The sequence below is a fragment of the Myxocyprinus asiaticus genome, chromosome 30, assembly GCF_019703515.2.
Source record: "Myxocyprinus asiaticus isolate MX2 ecotype Aquarium Trade chromosome 30, UBuf_Myxa_2, whole genome shotgun sequence".
NCBI lineage: Eukaryota > Metazoa > Chordata > Actinopteri > Cypriniformes > Catostomidae > Myxocyprinus > Myxocyprinus asiaticus.
The window spans coordinates 367,579-384,549 of record NC_059373.1 but is presented as its reverse complement, the minus strand read 5'-3'; the positions used below and the strand labels follow the sequence as shown (position 1 = coordinate 384,549).

The following is a 16,971-nucleotide window of genomic DNA, read 5'->3' as shown; positions in this document are numbered from 1 at the left end:
TCATATGATTACATGCCAGTTAACTGGTTATCGCCTTTCTTCCAACACCTCATAATTGTATCAGCAAAATCATATGTATGATCTGTTGGTACATAACCCAGTTTTAATATGATATATATGATTAAATATTAAACTCTCATGACAGTTGAGCAGTGTTAAAGTTCTAAGGCCGTGGATTTATCTTCAGATTGTGTGTTTGTCCTAGTATAGACATACACTATTAACATTATTTGTTCAGTTCTTGAAAAAGGTTTTAAATGTGAAGCAACCCTCTGCAAACTCAAACTAACACTGCCTGCTTTCATTGTATGGAAAAGAGCAGCATGAACAATTTGCTAAACATCTCCTGTTGTGCTCAGAAGACAGAATGTCATATGAGTTTAGAAGGACATGAGGGAGCGTTCCCTTTATCACACACTCATGTGCTTTGTGCTGCGTCAGTAACTGTCTGTGAATGTGCTGTTGGGTGTGTGTTGGGTCAGAACCGGGCGTTGATGGTGACCTGACTGACGGAGATGTTCCTGTAGAGCCGCTGCCGCCCAGCTCGTTTGGACCGGAGGGTGAGGAGGATGACCCGTACGAGAGCTACGGCTACAACTCGTACTATCAGCCCAATTACCCCGTGCCACAGCCCGTACGGCCCGATGACCCCATCATAGCGCACGACGTGGAGGAACTGCGCTCGCCCGGGATACAGCGACTGACTGATAAACGCAGATGACAGACGAACGCATCTCACCTGTCGTAACCACGACAACAACTGATATGAGAACAACATCACATGGTAGCAGGTGATAGGACAAAACATGTGATGGCACAAACATTTCTATTTATATTGTAAACATTTTACATTTGTATAGCTGAATTAATGTGGAGCGAATCTTTTGGCTTTCGTAGTATTCTTTTGTGTGCTTCATTTTGAGGAGGTAAAGCAATGGCTTGAATGACGAGTGATTATTGTTGTGCGACACAGTTTGCATATTATAGACACCACAGATGTTGCACCTGTTCTAATAACTTCTTTGGGAGTCGTCCCGTTCTGTGGAGTTCATGTGTTTCTCAGGGTGAAAAATGATTAAGTAGCGCACCTCAGATGAGAAGAATATTTAGTGCTTGGGCGATTGTCTCACATGAAGCCCCGCCCACATGGATATTTGCATATCGAGATATACACGATATCGCAAAATCTCTATCGATTTACACTCGTTGCCACGATATATATCGTCATATCGCCCAGCCCTATAGGAGATGAAGGGAAATGCAGTTCATGTTTTTTAACAGTTTTTCCCATTAAAAAATACAAATAAAAAATAGCATTATTCGATTTGTATAGTTTAAAATGGGGGGGTGACAAAACAAATGTGAGAACCACTGCTTTAACAGACCTGAGTTCAGTCATAACTCAGTTTGAAGAAAAATGTGTAGTTACTGCGTTTTGACTTTGGAGAGAAGTGTGTAAGATAGAGATGAAGACTCTGAAGTAATCTTCATTTCTTCTTTCTCTGTTAGATGTGATCAGGGCTGAACATCACGATGATCGTAATGCGCTGTTTACTCGTTCAGTTTTCTTTCACATCTTTCTCCTTCTGCAGCTGAACACATGGAGTTCACAAACTGAATATTAAAGTCCAGTCCGCTCCTTCAGACTTTCTGTTAATATATAGATATATTCATAAAACAGTTCTTTTTGCATGTTTTAAAATGTTTGTTAATAGTTTACATATACTAGATTTTTATTATATTTTACCTTCATTAAATATCTAGTATCTTCTTGGCTGTTTGTTTGCTTCAATCACAGAGAACATATGGAAATATCGAGCTTTATCAGAACCGTTCTGACTCAGTCTGTCTTTATGAATGAGTGTGAGAGATCTGATTAATGTGTGTCATATAATTCTGATTTATGTGCAGATATTTTTGATGTGACGCTTCTCGTGCAGTGTTTCATGCCATTATATTTCCAGCTCTCCGTTTCTGAATCTTTGGCCAAAACGATTTATTTTGTTTCAGAAGGTTTTCAGTTCATTTCCCCCGTTTATTTTCACTATTCAGCATGTTTTTTTAAATGTATTGTTCTTTGAACTCTATAAGATACAAATCTTGATTAGATGTTTGTTAAACAGTTCACAATGATTTCTCACATTTAAAGTGTTTCTGAATGTTTAAGATGGAGTGCTGTTTTGTGATGGATTATTTTGATGAATTATAATGCAGTATTTGTGTGTTTATGCAAATGTCAGAGAGCTGTTTCTCGGCGTAAAATAGATCACATCACAAATCAATGTTAAAAGCAAAAAACACAAAGGATGTATTTATTTTAATGTTGCCAGTTTTTAAAAAGCAATAAAATTGTTTAATCCCAAAGTACTGTAATTTTTTGTCCCCAGGATTCCGTGTGTGTGTGTCTGTCTGTGTGAGTGTGTGTGTGTGTGTGTGTGTGTGTCTGTCTGTGTGAGTGCGTGTTTGTGTGTGTGTCTGTCTGTCTGTGTGAGTGCGTGTTTGTGTGAGTTTGTGTGTATGTGAGTTTGTGTGTGTATGTTGTGTGTGTGTGTGTGTGTGTGTGTGTGTGTGTTTCGTACAGGCGTGTCGTGTCATGATGAACATGTTTGAGGTATTCAGGAACAGATCGGAGGGGAAAGTGACTGAGTGCTGTTGAGTTCATCTGAGATCATTCAGTAATTTACTCTTACACGTGTGTGTGTGTGTGTGTGTGTGTGTGTGTGTGTGTGTGGTATTACATGCATCTGGAGTTATTGTGTCTGCTTCTAGATATACTTGAGCCTGTACCTGCCCTTCATATGCAGCGAGTGTTTGAAACTAAACTAGTCAAGCGATCCATTTTAAATAAATATTTACTCTACAAGTTACTAATCAAAAGTAGAACGTTAGATTAAAGGGATGATATCTTTGATTCTGTCTATACCACTTCATTATTTTATTATAATTAGGACACTGATTATCTAGTGTAAAACAATGAGGATCTCGACTAGGTAAAGAGACTTTAATGAAACTTAACACATACAATTACCAATATTTTAATATTTGCACTTACATCAAGTTCAAATCCAGGGTGTGCTGAGTGACTCCAGCCAGATCTCCTAAGCAACCAAATTGGCCCGGTTGCTAGGGAGGGTAGAGTCACATGGGGTAACCTCCTCGTGGTCTCTATAATGTGGTTCTCACTCTCGGTGGGGTGTGTGGTGAGTTGTGCGTGGATGCCTCGAAGAATAGCGTGAAGCCTCAACGTGCGCTAGGTAATGCGCTCAACAAGTCACGTGATAAGATGCACGGATTGACGGTCTCAGACGCGGAGGCAACTGAGATTCATCCACCACCACCGGGATTGAGGCGAGTCACTACGCCACCACGAGGACTTAGAGTGCATTGAGAATTGGGCATGAAAAATTGGGGAGAAAATAAAAAACAGATTTGCACTTACGTGAATCCACCAGCAGATGGCAGCAGTTCTTCATGTTTCAGTAGGAAAAACATCAACACAGAGAAGAAAATGGGGACTTTAATCCCAATTAAACGGTTTGACGAGGCCATGACGTGTTACATTCGCAGGATTATAGGTAAATGAAGTTTTTAACATTATTGCACAAAAATAGTCAAATAATATTGCTAAAACAGTGTAAGTGCATTTGGTTGTGGCAATGAAAGCTGTTTATACACCTTTCTCACTTCCAGAAACTTGAGTTTGGGTTGTTGTTATTTTGTAGGTTTGAAGTCTCTCATCTTTGATAAATCATCTTCAGCACCATCCGACTGTGAGGCGATGGAGACCATATTACATGTAAGTAGAGATCAACACTGAAGTGCGAGTAACTAAAAATACAAATTCCAAAACGATAGAAAATATCTGCAGGTGTCTCAACACCCTCCAGAACATGCAGGAACTCTTCTGACCAGCAGCTGTCACTGTTCACTCAGCACATCTGTTAGTACTCTTATACAAGATCAGTCATTGCTGTAGTATTAATACTGCATTAATGATGGGGACTCTTCTGAGTGTCTGAATGACTGACTGGAGCTTCATTGAGCTCAAAGAAACTAATAATCCTGAAATGAGAGGATATAGGCTATGTTTGAAACAGCATATATCTGAAGTATGCACTATGTGACTTTTTTTGCCTAAATGTGCCGTATACAACAGAGCATTCAGTGCACCCCACTTTCCAGTGTGATGAATGAACTAGACGTAATATCAGCTGTGATTTATCTGACTAAAATCTTTTCTGCTACTTTCAGAGGAATGACAGAAGTGATTGAAAGAAAACTGAGAGATGACACATAATACATCGTAATGTCCAGAATGAGGCAAAGATTTGGGATGTGCTGCGGGCGACTGCAGACGATTCTGTGACATAATTAACACTCTCTTCACACAGAGTGCAGACAGGAGGAATATATTATTAACCATTCTGCGTCTCATGTGTGAGTCAGCTCGCTTTTCAACACACTGACAACTCTCCTCATCTCACACAAGAGTTCACGGAGCGTCTGCTTCAGGCCCTCATTAGACGACACGTTTAACAGACACCAGGGATGTGCACGACTAATCGAGTACTTGTTCTGCAGCAACTAGTCGACTATTAAAAAGACTACTCGGATATCTCAAATTGATTTTCCTTTATGCATTTGCCCCGTATGCAGTGCTGAATAATACTGTCCCTCTGAATCTCTCCATATCTTGCAGTTGCATTCGAGTCCACTGGGGGGCGCTGTGCATGAGTGATAATGCCGTTTACTTTCAGGCAGTACCAAGTGTGGCAATACTTGTCATATTTTGATTCTTATTGAATCATACTGTCTTGGATTCTGGAATTTGGTTCTTGTTAGAGTCATACATACCAGTGCATGAGGATCTGCATTTATTTGATTACAACATGACTTAATGCGGATCTGTCTGCTGTCAGTAGTGGACTTCTGAAGGGTTTAACAACAGTTGCAAGGTGTAAAACAAACGTCCTTTTTATCCATAATTTCTCTGAACAGTTAGCAGTGTGACTTGTGTTGAACTTTTCAGTCCAGATGGAATCTCATTCTGTGTTCAATACAAGTTAAGATCAATCAACAGCATTTGTGTCATAATGTTGATTACCACAATAATTAATTTCGACTCGTTCCTCCTTTTCTTTAAATGTGTGTTCCAGTGAGACACTTACAATGGAAGTCAATGGATCAATTTTTGGAGGTTTAATGTCAGAAATGTGAAGCTTATAATTTTATAAAAGCACTTACATTAATTCTTCTGTATTTGAGCTGTAAAATTGATCATTTTTAGTCATTTTAGGGTTTACGGTGTTATGTCGTCATGGCAACGATGTTGTAAAATTGTATATAACTTCACACAGAAAATATTAATTAGTGAACAGGGACAGTTCACCCAAAAATCATTTACTCACCCTCATGCCACCCCAGATGTGTATAGAATATCTCATCTCTGTAGGTCCATACAATGCAAGTGAATGGTGACTAGAACTTTGAAGCTCCAAAAAGCACATAAAGGCAGCATAAAAGTAATCCATAAGACTCCAGTGGTTTAATCCATGTCTTCAGAAGTGATATGATAGGTGTGGGTGAGAAACACATCAATATTTAAGTCCTTTTTAACTATTAATTCTCCTGCCTGTCCAATAGGTGATCCCCAGTTAGTTTTCACCAAGGGCCAAATACAATACAAAGTCAAGGGCCACAGCCGTCGATGTAATGACACATTTTTTGTGCTGCTGCTATTATTATTATTACTGTTGTTGATTTTTATTATTAAAAGAGTCACGCATAAACATTCATATTTTGTATTCGTTCTTTTTCTCATTATTAGTAGCCTGTTTTATTTATTCAAACAATTATGAAAATGTTGTTTGTATACAGATACACAAAACTACACAACTTTGCCTGCTGAACTTTAATGAACAATCTGGATCTCCATGTGAGTCTGGCTCGTCTCCAAACGGGATGTCCTGCACTTTCCCTAACTGCAGATTCAACTATTACAGCTATTAGCATTCATTGTGTTATTGTTCTTACGGATAATATAACAAAGTATTGCAATAATTTCAATCAAGAAAAGACAATGTTTTCTTATAGATTATTTTTAATATTAGGCTATCATATTTGTTTCTGTGCAATGTGATTTTTACTGTGCACTATTCCACATGCATTTATATCACTGTACCTTGTGTTATATTATCCAGGCATTAATACAGACATTATAAAAGAGTAGTTGACTTCAAGAGTTGGAATATACTCATACCAGTATATATATATATACATGTGTATATTATTTATATACATACATAAGACAGCGCTCTGTACTCATCTCGCATAAAAACACAGATTATATACAGTACTCGTCAGAATGCATCAACACCGTGTAATGAAACACTTATGCCAAATTATGTAAATGAATGCTGAAGGTGCGGGCATGAGACTGGTATAAATGTTTGTAGAACAGCAACAGTGCCAGCTACTGTACAGGGATGAAATTGTTTATTGTATACGTTTCGTCATAGGCTTGTGTCACATAATCGTCACGGATTTGGTGTGAACAGGCCTTTAGCGCAGGCCAAACATTTGTGTCTCTGGCCCGCGGCCCGCCTACTGAGGAAACCTGCCCCACATGAAGAAAGTGAAAGTGAAACTGGAGATTTACAGTAAAAAAAGGACTTAAATATTGATCTGTTTCTCACCCACACCTATCATATCACTTCTGAAGACATGGATTAAACCACTGGAGTCTTATGGGTTACTTTTGGGGGTGGCACTGTCGCCTCACAGCAAGAAGGTCCCCAGGTTCGAGTCCCAGCCAGGGCTGGATTGGTAATCTGGCATACCAAGTCCAAAAACATGCAGGTTAAGTGAATTGGAGACCTTAAATTGCCCCATAGGTGCGAGTGAGAGTCAGACATCTGTGCCAAGTCAAATATGCGGATCACGGATGGTCCGCTATGGTGACTCCTAAAGGGAGCAGATGAAAGAAGTCTTATGGATTACTTTTACGCTGCTTTTATGTGCTTTTTGGAGCTTCAAAGCTCTGGTCACCATTCACTTGCATTGTACTGACCTACAGAGATGAGATATTCTAACAGACACATGTTGTTTACAGACATGATGAAGTTGGTTGTGTGGTCAGAGAATAAAAACAGTTCATTATGAAATATTTACATTAACTATAAAACATTAATGTTTCGCTGTCTTTGACTTCAACTCACTTCCGAATGAACATCCTCGCGCCCTCTCTCTGACGTACCGGATCATGTGTCGGTTACCGGAGATTTCCCGTGATCGACTTTATTCTCTCTCTTCTCGCTTTTGGGTTTGTCCGGTGTTCCTCTGAACGCGACACGGCGCGGGACAGACGCGTTCACAGCAGGTGAGGATGTGCGCTTCATTTCGGTGTTATATGTTTGTTTTCGCGTCCGTTAAAAGTTTTCTCGGTGACATTAATCGAACTCGAACTCCGAGCTCGCCCCGTTAGCCGGTTAGCCGCTTTCCCGTTATATTTACAAATGGGCCTTTAAACGGAACATTTCAGTAACCGTGATCGACTGTGATCGCGGATCGGATCTCAGTCATATGACGAAATGTTCAATATTTTAAGAAAGCGTTTTCTTTACTTCTATTCTGCTATTATTGTATATTTCAGAAGTAAATGATGTTTGATGGTTTTCTGATCGAGGTGAGGCGCATTAATTTAATCTTCTTATGAAGTTTGAGTTGCTTTGGGTGGATTATCACTCAAAGCTTGAAATTGTAGAATTGTAAAATAGAGTTGAATGGAGAGGATACTGTGCGCGTGCATGTCAATCAATGAATGCGTGTGAATGAGTGAATGGTTTTCTGTGCATATACATGAGCAAATCATATAGTGTGTTATATAGGATGTTTACATTGATATAGCAGCAGTTTTGATAGACATGAGCAGTTCTCTTGTCTTTAAGTGAATTATTCTGCATTCTATTGCTCGCACCAGAGATTATTTAGCAGAGACGGGTCACTTCTATTGAAATCAATGGGAGAAACTGGAACACTCAACGGATGTAGAGAGGAAGTCCCGCCTTACAGTTAAAAGAGCCAATCACCTTTTAGTTACAGACATCACCTGTCAATCAACTCTAGGATGCGCATGCGCATTAGCAATACAAGCCAGGAAAAATTGCGTTTTTAGTGTAATATGAGGTCAAGAAGCACAATTTATGATTCCAGTATTGTCCGATTTTATTGCTGATTTGAAATATGTTCTTTGATTGTAATCTTGGCCAACTATATTAGAGATTTCGGTCTCTCTCCATTCAAGCAGATAGGAGCTGTACTGTTATGACTGGAAATATCCTCCCGAGAGTGTCCCAAACATGACCGATAGTGGACTGACTCGCTGGAGAGACTTTGGCCGTGTCCCAAATGACACACTATACACTGTGCACTAACAAAATGTACTATGCACTCAGCCATGCAGTGTGTGAATTTTCAAAGTGTAGTATAGTTCCATATGGGACACTTTACGTTATTTTACTACACGGAAGTGTTCACTGTTTAACAGCTGACGGAAGTGACGTTTTAAACCCAAGCGTTGTGTTGCCGCTAGCTTTAGCATGCTATCCACCCTCAGTTCAACACTTATATCTCAATAATATACATATTCACACTGCATGGTACGATGGTAAAGCATTTAACTCACTTTTGTAAGGTGCTGTCTTCACAGAAGTTTCGCTAGTTGTTATTCTCCATTATTTACAAATGTTTTGCCAGATCACTATCGCTGCTGGTAACTCCGCCCCTCCTGCTATGTACGGCAACGTTCCACATTCCGTTTTGACGGTTGAAATAGTGCATCATCCGGGTACTTGTAGTACACTTCTTTTTGTTGCATTGTCAGTGTAAACGTACTACTCGCACTACTTACACTACAAAATGGCGTAGAATAGTGCAGAAGTGTGCGGTTTGGGACGCACCTTTTGGATTTGCTGGTGAATCTCTGTTGGAGTGTGTCACGAGTTTCTGAGGTAACAGCTGTCTCACTTCAGGAGACCACAGAAGAAGAGTAGTGTTGTAGACTTCAGCAGTGAATACACACACAATTTCTGCACTGGTAGCATCATAAATTGTCCAAAATATTTAAAGCTGACGTGTGTAATTTCTGCTACACTAGCGCCACCGAACGGAATTGCAAAAATAAACGATACGTTTACATGGACACCAGAAAGCCATTTATTGCAATAAAACAGCACATGCACTATATAAGCGGCGTATTCTTTACTCCCGTATACACGAGGCTCCGTCAGTAAGCAGCTTTCCCGCAACGCTTGTGTAACCAACATGAGATCCGAGGAAGACTTTGCTATTTTATTCTCCATTGCTTCACTTAATTTCCAGATATTCCAGAGGTGTTGCTGTGTTTATTTTCTTCACTTTCTATCATGACCTGCAGCAGAATTGCGCTGCAATAGCGGGGTTTCCCTCGGGATTCCCCCAGTGTACCAGCACATACACACACGTGTGGGGGACAGTCGATATTTGACATTGGTGTGTATAAATGGGTATAGTTTATAGTGTATCTGCTTTTTCCACTGTATTCCCAGAAATATTGAATTCTTTCCGCTGTGTTGATTTGTTGTTGGGCTCCATCCCATTACGTTTGTTATCCGGTCTGTTCACGCACGTGTGTTTACATGACCACAATAAGCCGCTTTCTGCAGAAACCCTGGAATAAACTGCATGTAAATGTTGTCAATATTTTCAAAACAGCTTTCTGAATACAGTCAGATAGTCCCAAAATCAAGAGTCTGGTGCTACTTTCATGACAATTATGCAAATCGTGCAAACTATAATTTCTAATTTTTCAATTTTGGGATGAGATAAGACCTGGACACGTTTTTGTGACATTCACTCATGAATGATTGATGTATATTATCATCGATTAATGCATGTGTGTGTGAGAGAGTGTGTGTGTGTGTGTGTGTATATCTGTGTGTGTGTGTATCTGTGAGTGTGTGTGTGTGTATCTGTGAGTGTGTGTGTGTGAGTGTGTCTGTGTGAGTGTGAGTGTGTGTGTGTATCTGTGAGTGTGTGTGTGTGTATCTGTGAGTGTGTGTGAGTGTGTCTGTGTGAGTGTGTGTGTATCTGTGAGTGTGTGTCTGTGTGTGTGTGTGAGTGTATCTGTGAGTGTGTGTGTGTATATCTGTGTGTGTGTGTATCTGTGAGTGTGTGTGTGTGTGTGTGTGTGTGTGTATCTGTGAGTGTGTGAGTGTGTCTGTGTGAGTGTGTGTGTGTATCTGTGAGTGTGTGTCTGTGTGTGTGTGTGTGAGTGTATCTGTGAGTGTGTGTGTGTGTGTGTGTGTGTGTATTCGCTCAAGTGCAGTTTGTCTAAACTCTTTATTCTTTGAGGAGGTATTTGAAGTTGTGTCAATATTGTGGTTGGCTGTGGATTTAATTCCTGCACTGTAATAAATCTGATTGGGTGTGTGATGTGGGAGTGGGGCTCAGCGCTGTGCCTCCATCAGAGACTGTTTAGCACGAGACGGAGCACTTCTATTAAAATGAATGGGAGAAATTGGAACACTCAATACAGCAGATGTACTGTACTGTGAGAAAGTATTTGCCCCCTTTGTGTATTTTTCATACTAAATTGTTTTAGATCTTCAGACGAGATATAACATAACACAAAGGCAACCTGAGTAAACACAAAATACAGTTTTCAAATAATTGTTTGTTTTTTAATTGAAGAAAAAAGTTATCACCCATGTGAAAAACTAAATGCCCCCTTAAACTTAATATCTGGTTGTGTCACCTTTAGCAGCAACAACTGCAACCGAACGCTTCCGATAACTGGAGATCAGTCTTTCACAACACTGGGGGGGAATTTTGTCCCACTCTTCTTTGTAGAACTGCTTTAGTTCAGACACATTAGAGGGTTTTCAAGCATGAACTGGCCGTTTAAGGTCCTGCCACAGCATCTCAATCGGGTTCAGGACTTTGACTAGGCCACTCCAAAACTTTAATTTAGCTTCTTTTGTGCCATTCAGAGGTGGACTTACTCCTATACTTTGGATCATTGTCTAAGTTGTGCTTGAGCTTCAACTCACGGACTGATGATCGGACGTTCTCCTTTAGGATGATCTGATAGAGAGCAGAATTCATGTTTACCTCAATTATTGCAAGTCGCTCTGAAGCAGCAAAGCATCCCCACACCATCACACTCCCATCATCATCATTCTTGACCGTAGGTATGATGTTCTTTTTGAGGAATTCTGTGTTTGATTTACGGCAGATGTAACGGGACCCCTGTCTTCCAAACAGTTCCACTTTCGACTCATCAGTCCACAGAACATTCTCCCAAAATGTTTTGAGGATCATCAAGGTGTGTTTTGGCAAAATTCAGACGAGCTTTAATGTTCTTCTGGGTTAGCAGTGGTTTTCTCCTCGCCACTCTTCCATGGATGGCATTTTTGGGCAGTGTCTTTCTGATAGTGGAGTCATGAACAGTGACATTTAGTGATGCGAGAGAGGCCTGCATTTCTTTGGATGTTGTCCTTGGATTTTTTGTGACTTCCTGGATGAGTCGTCGATGTGTTCTTGGAGGAATTTTGGAAGGACGGCCACTTCTGGGACGGTTCACTACTGTACCAAGTGTTCTCCATTTGGAGATAATGGCTCTCACTGTGGTTCTTTGGAGTCCCAGAGCCTTTGAAATAGCTTTGTAACCCTTCCCAGACTGATGTACACTATATTGCCAAAAGTATTCGCTCATCTGCCTTTAGACGCATATGAACTTAAGTGACATCCCATTCTTAATCCATAGGGTTTAATATGACGTCGGCCCACCCTTTGCAGCTATAACAGCTTCAACTCTTCTGGGAAGGCTTTCCACAAGGTTTAGGAGTGTGTTTATGGGAATTTTTGACCATTCTTCCAGAAGCACATTTGTGAGGTCAGACACTGATGTTGGACGAGAAGGCCTGGCTCGCAGTCTTCACTCTAATTCATCCCAAAGGTGCTCTATCGGGTTGAGGTCAGGACTCTGTGCAGGCCAGTCAAGTTCTTCCACACCAAACTCGCTCATCCATGTCTTTATGGACCTTGCTTTGTGCACTGGTGCGCAGTCATGTTGGAACAGGAAGGGGCCATCCCCAGACTGTTCCCACAAAGTTGGGAGCATGGAATTGTCCAAAATCTCTTGGTATGCTGAAGCATTCAGAGTTCCTTTCACTGGAACTAAGGGGCCAAGCCCAGCTCCTGAAAAACAACCCCACACCATAATCCCCCTCCACCAAACTTCACAGTTGGCACAATGCAGTCAGACAAGTACCGTTCTCCTGGCAACCGCCAAACCCAGACTCGTCCATCAGATTGCCAGATGGAGAAGCGTGATTCGTCACTCCAGAGAACGCGTCTCCACTGCTCTAGAGTCCAGTGGCGGCGTGCTTTACACCACTGCATCCGACGCTTTGCATTGCACTTGGTGATGTATGGCTTGGATGCAGCTGCTCGGCCATGGAAACCCATTCCATGAAGCTCTCTACGCACTGTTCTTGAGCTAATCTGAAGGCCACGTGAACTTTGGAGGTCTGTAGCGATTGACTCTGCAGAAAGTTGGCGACCTCTGCGCACTATGCACCTCAGCATCCGCTGACCCCGCTCTGTCATTTTACATGGTCTACCACTTCGTGGCTGAGTTGCTGTCATTCCCAATCGCTTCCACTTTGTTATAATACCACTGACAGTTGACTGTGGAATATTTAGTAGCGAGGAAATTTCACGACTGGACTTGTTGCACAGGTGGCATCCTATCACAGTACCACGCTGGAATTCACTGAGCTCCTGAGAGCGGCCCATTCTTTCACAAATGTTTGTAGAAGCAGTCTGCATGCCTAGGTGCTTCATTTTATACACCTGTGGCCATGGAAGTGATTGGAACACCTGAATTCAATTATTTGGATGGGTGAGCGAATACTTTTGGCAATATAGTGTATTTCAATCAGCTTTTTCCCCATCATTTCTGGAGTTTCTTTTGACTGTGGCATAGTGTGCTACTGGGTGAGACCTTTTAGCCAACTTCATGCTCCTGTAAAAGTTATATTTAGGTGTTGATTTGACAGTAATCAGATCTGGGTGTGTCTAGTCCAGCTGAACCCCATTATGAATGCAGTTTCATAGATTTGGGGATTTGATTAGGGGGCAAATACTTTTTCACACAGGCTATTGTATAACTTTTTTGCTTCGATAAATAACATTATCGTTTAAAAACTGTATTTTGTGTTTACTCAGATTGCCTTTGTTTTATGTTAGATTTTGTTTGAATTTTTCAAACAATTTATTATGAGATATACACAAAAACAGACGAAATCAGGATGAGACAAACACTTTTTCACAGCACTGTAGAAAAGGAAGTCCCGCCTTTCAATCACCAGCCAATCACCTTTTAGATACAGACATCACCTGTCAGTCAACCTGAAAACATGCATGTAGTTTTTTTTTAGCATGATCTGAGCTAAAGAGACCGGTGTTGTCAGATTTTACTGCTGATTTGAAATATGTCCTTTGATTGTAATCTTGACCAACCGTTTTTGAGATTTTGCTCTTTCCCCATTCAAGTATATATGAGCTGCACTGTCTTACGGTTTGTTTCCATAGAAGAATATCTGCCCGGGAGCGTTCCAGAGATGACCAGAGTGGACTGACTTTCCTAGAAAGAGACTTTGGCTCCCATTGACTGTCATTGGTGGCCGTCACCTTTTATGTGTGTTGCTTAAAGCTAGATTGAGAACTCGAACTGGAGCTTTAGAACCTCGTTACTGAAGGTCCGTCAGACTCGATAGAGCATTAACCTTAAACCCCTCATCTGTTTGGGAGAACATTGAACTCGCTTTTACCTCAGAACTGCCACGAAACATGTAATAAGCCACGGCATTTTGCAAAAAGATCGCCACAGATCAGGCTGTAAAAGTGATACTACAAGAATATAGTGAGTTATCTAGGGTTCTGCAGGGTTCTGCAGGGTTCTGTTCTTCAGTTGGCTGTACTTGACCTTTCTCTGTCCACCCGGTGTCTCTCCCCCTCAACCGGTTTTCATTTCTTTCTTTTGTCGTTTTTATTTTACTCCCGCCTTTGTTTAGAGTCACGGCACATTCTCTTCTTCCACACTGAAAACGGATCTGGACTGAAAGAATGAGAGAGTTTTGCCAGTTTTCAGATTGTAGCGTTAAACAGGATGTGCAGCCAAAATATTTCAGTTTTGGCACCAGAGAAAGTTGTGTTTAATGTGGGAAGATCATAGACGTTTCTAGAACTGTGTGTGTGATAACCTCACTGGGGATTCTCACAAAACCTGTCAAGAAAATGTCCTGGTCCTATTTTACTCCAAATGAAAAAGAAATGAATTATATTTTGCTTATAGTAAATGAAGTCTGTTTTTTGAGCCATCAAGATTTTTTTACATTGTGATATTATTTTCATGAGTTACGTACCTTTTACCCCTCAATTCTCCTTACCGAAGTGCAAAAAAAAAAAAAACATTATTTAAATGGTAAAGAATTTATACATCATAGCAGTACTCCCTTGGTACTGCCTATCCTTTTTAAATGATTTTAATTTAAAGGGACAGTTCACCCAAAAATGAAAATCCTCTCATCATTTAATCACCCTCATGTCATCTCAGATGTGTATGACTTTCTTTCTTCAGCAGAACACAAATGAAGATTTTTAGAAGAATATTTCAGCTCTGTAGGACAATGCAAGTGAATGGTGACCAGAATTTAAGCTCCATAAAGCACATAAAGGCAGCATAAAAGTAATCCATAAGCCTCCAGTGGTTTAATCCATGTCTTTAGAAGCAAAACGCTAGGTGTGTAAGAAATTTAAGTCCTTTTTTACTATAAATCTCCACTTTCACTTTCACATTCTTGTGTTTTTGGTGATTTACATTATTCGTGCATATCGCCACCTACTGGGCAGGGAGGAAAATGTATAGTAAAAAGGAGGTAAGGTCTAAGGTGATGATGATGTGATGTACCTTCGTGCTTTCCCGGGCGATCGCTTATGTAATGATAGGTTGGGATGAAACAAGGAGATCAACAGTGTTTGTTTTCATGTTGTCACGGTGTGTGCAGAAAGCATTAATGTTAATTTAAAGAGAAACGCTCCAACACTGTTTACATTGAGCACGCTTCATCTCGCATCAGTGCGTCTTCATCTGTGAACCGGACAATGACGTGCAGCCCGCAAGCGCCCTCTAGCGGCGGGTGACTGTATAGACAGCCTAATCAACATCTGCTGGCTTGATTTCAGAACACATTTATCCTGAAATTATTTAATCGACGATTGATAAGGTTATTCAATCAAATTATTAATGACAATTAATTGATTTTTGATCAATCATTAACATCCCTAGGCAGGACTAGATGATCAAGCTCCTCCCAAAAACAAAAAGTCCACTATTACATTTCCATGACTTACTAAAAGACTTAAAAATAGAGAGTTAATTACAACAGTCAGAAGAGAAGATAACACATCACTGTTTGTTTTTACTAATGTCAGGGTAACATAACACAAAGAATAATGTTCTAAATACATACTAAATGAATACAGGAATTGAACATATAAAGTTAGCTGAATTAATGCTGCTAAAGATGGCAGAGACGTGTCATGCCAGACTTTGAAAAGGATCCTTACAGAAATCACATACGGCGCTCACCTGAGGCTTGGCAGAGGTTACCATGGCAACAGAGTGTGGCGGTGGCATCTGTGATTGTGTTGTTTAATATTCACCCGTGCCACCCGAAATCAGATCCGATGGACGTCGGATATATTTGAGTTCTTTTTTTTTTTTTTTTTTGCAATAATGTTGAGCTGTACGTTTGTTTGGACGTTTCCTGTGAGGAAGAGGTTTTTCTCTCTGGCTTAAATGAAGTTGATCAAGTTTAAAGGGATCGTTCCACCAATCATTGTTTACTCACCCTCATGTTGTTCCAAACCAGTATGACTTTCTTCTGAAGAACACCAAATATGATGCTCGGCAGAATGTTCATGCTGCTTTTTTTGACCATTATTCCAAGTCTCCTGAAGTCATATGATAGATTTGTGTGACCGTCTCAAATGTAAGCTATGCCACACTGAAGTCTCTGACTTGAAAACTTGGAATGTAGCACACGAGTTGTGTGGACTACTTTTATGTTGTTTTTGTTGAGCATTGATGGTAAATATTACCGTCTGCTTTCATTGTATGGAAAAGAACATTCTGCTTTTAAACATCTTTTGTGTTACAAAAAAAGAAAGAAGAAAAAAATGATATACTGCTTTGGAATGACATGAGGGTGAGTAAATGATGACAGAATTTTCATTTTGGGGTAAAATATGAATTGAATGGATTCAGTTGGAGAGCAGTGGTGATGTCCAGCTCATTCTGAGATCCTTCAGACATTATAAGACACGTGTGTAATATTTGAGGAGTCTCATGCATGTTTTATTAAGATGGGCTCATCGCCGCGGTGATGCCAGCATCAGTCACAGGCAGAGTGGGTCATTACTCGCATATGCACGGGTGTCTACTGTGCTCTGCATGCCAACTGACATGTTTGTGTAATTATACACACACACACACACACACGTGCCCCTGCTGGTTGCTGTCAGGCTGCTGTAATTAATGAACGTACAGCGTCGCTGGGCTGTCACACACTCACTGTTGCCATAACAACAACATGGAAATGAAGCTTGGCTTAATATTTTTACATTTCTAATCAGGAGAGAGAGAAAACCAATTTATTTCCTGTGCCCCATCACAGCCCATATCGAAATTCTTCATCACGCACTCCTGGGGCGCACGACACTGAGATCGGTCTTCGTTCTGCTTCATTAATATTACCCCCCCGAGACAGATGGGACAGTTCTTCCAGCGTTCTGATGTGAGTTTCAATCTGAATGATATTATAAGTTGTTGTGCAGGGGGGACAATTCTACATCTGGATCAGTCCT

The 16,971-nt window shown here is 40.6% G+C and overlaps 1 protein-coding gene across 1 annotated transcript in view; it reads left to right on the top strand.

Moving 5' to 3' along the window:
* LOC127421211 (collagen alpha-1(XIV) chain) overlaps nt 1–2,364 on the top strand; it is an 86,790-nt gene extending 84,426 nt beyond the window's left edge. Inside the window, exon 45 of the mRNA XM_051664064.1 lies at nt 483–2,364. Coding sequence (XP_051520024.1) covers nt 483–721 — 239 coding nt within the window. The 3' untranslated portion in view covers nt 722–2,364. The remainder of the gene's footprint in view (nt 1–482) is intronic.
* Nucleotides 2,365–16,971: the final 14,607 nt, after the last annotated feature.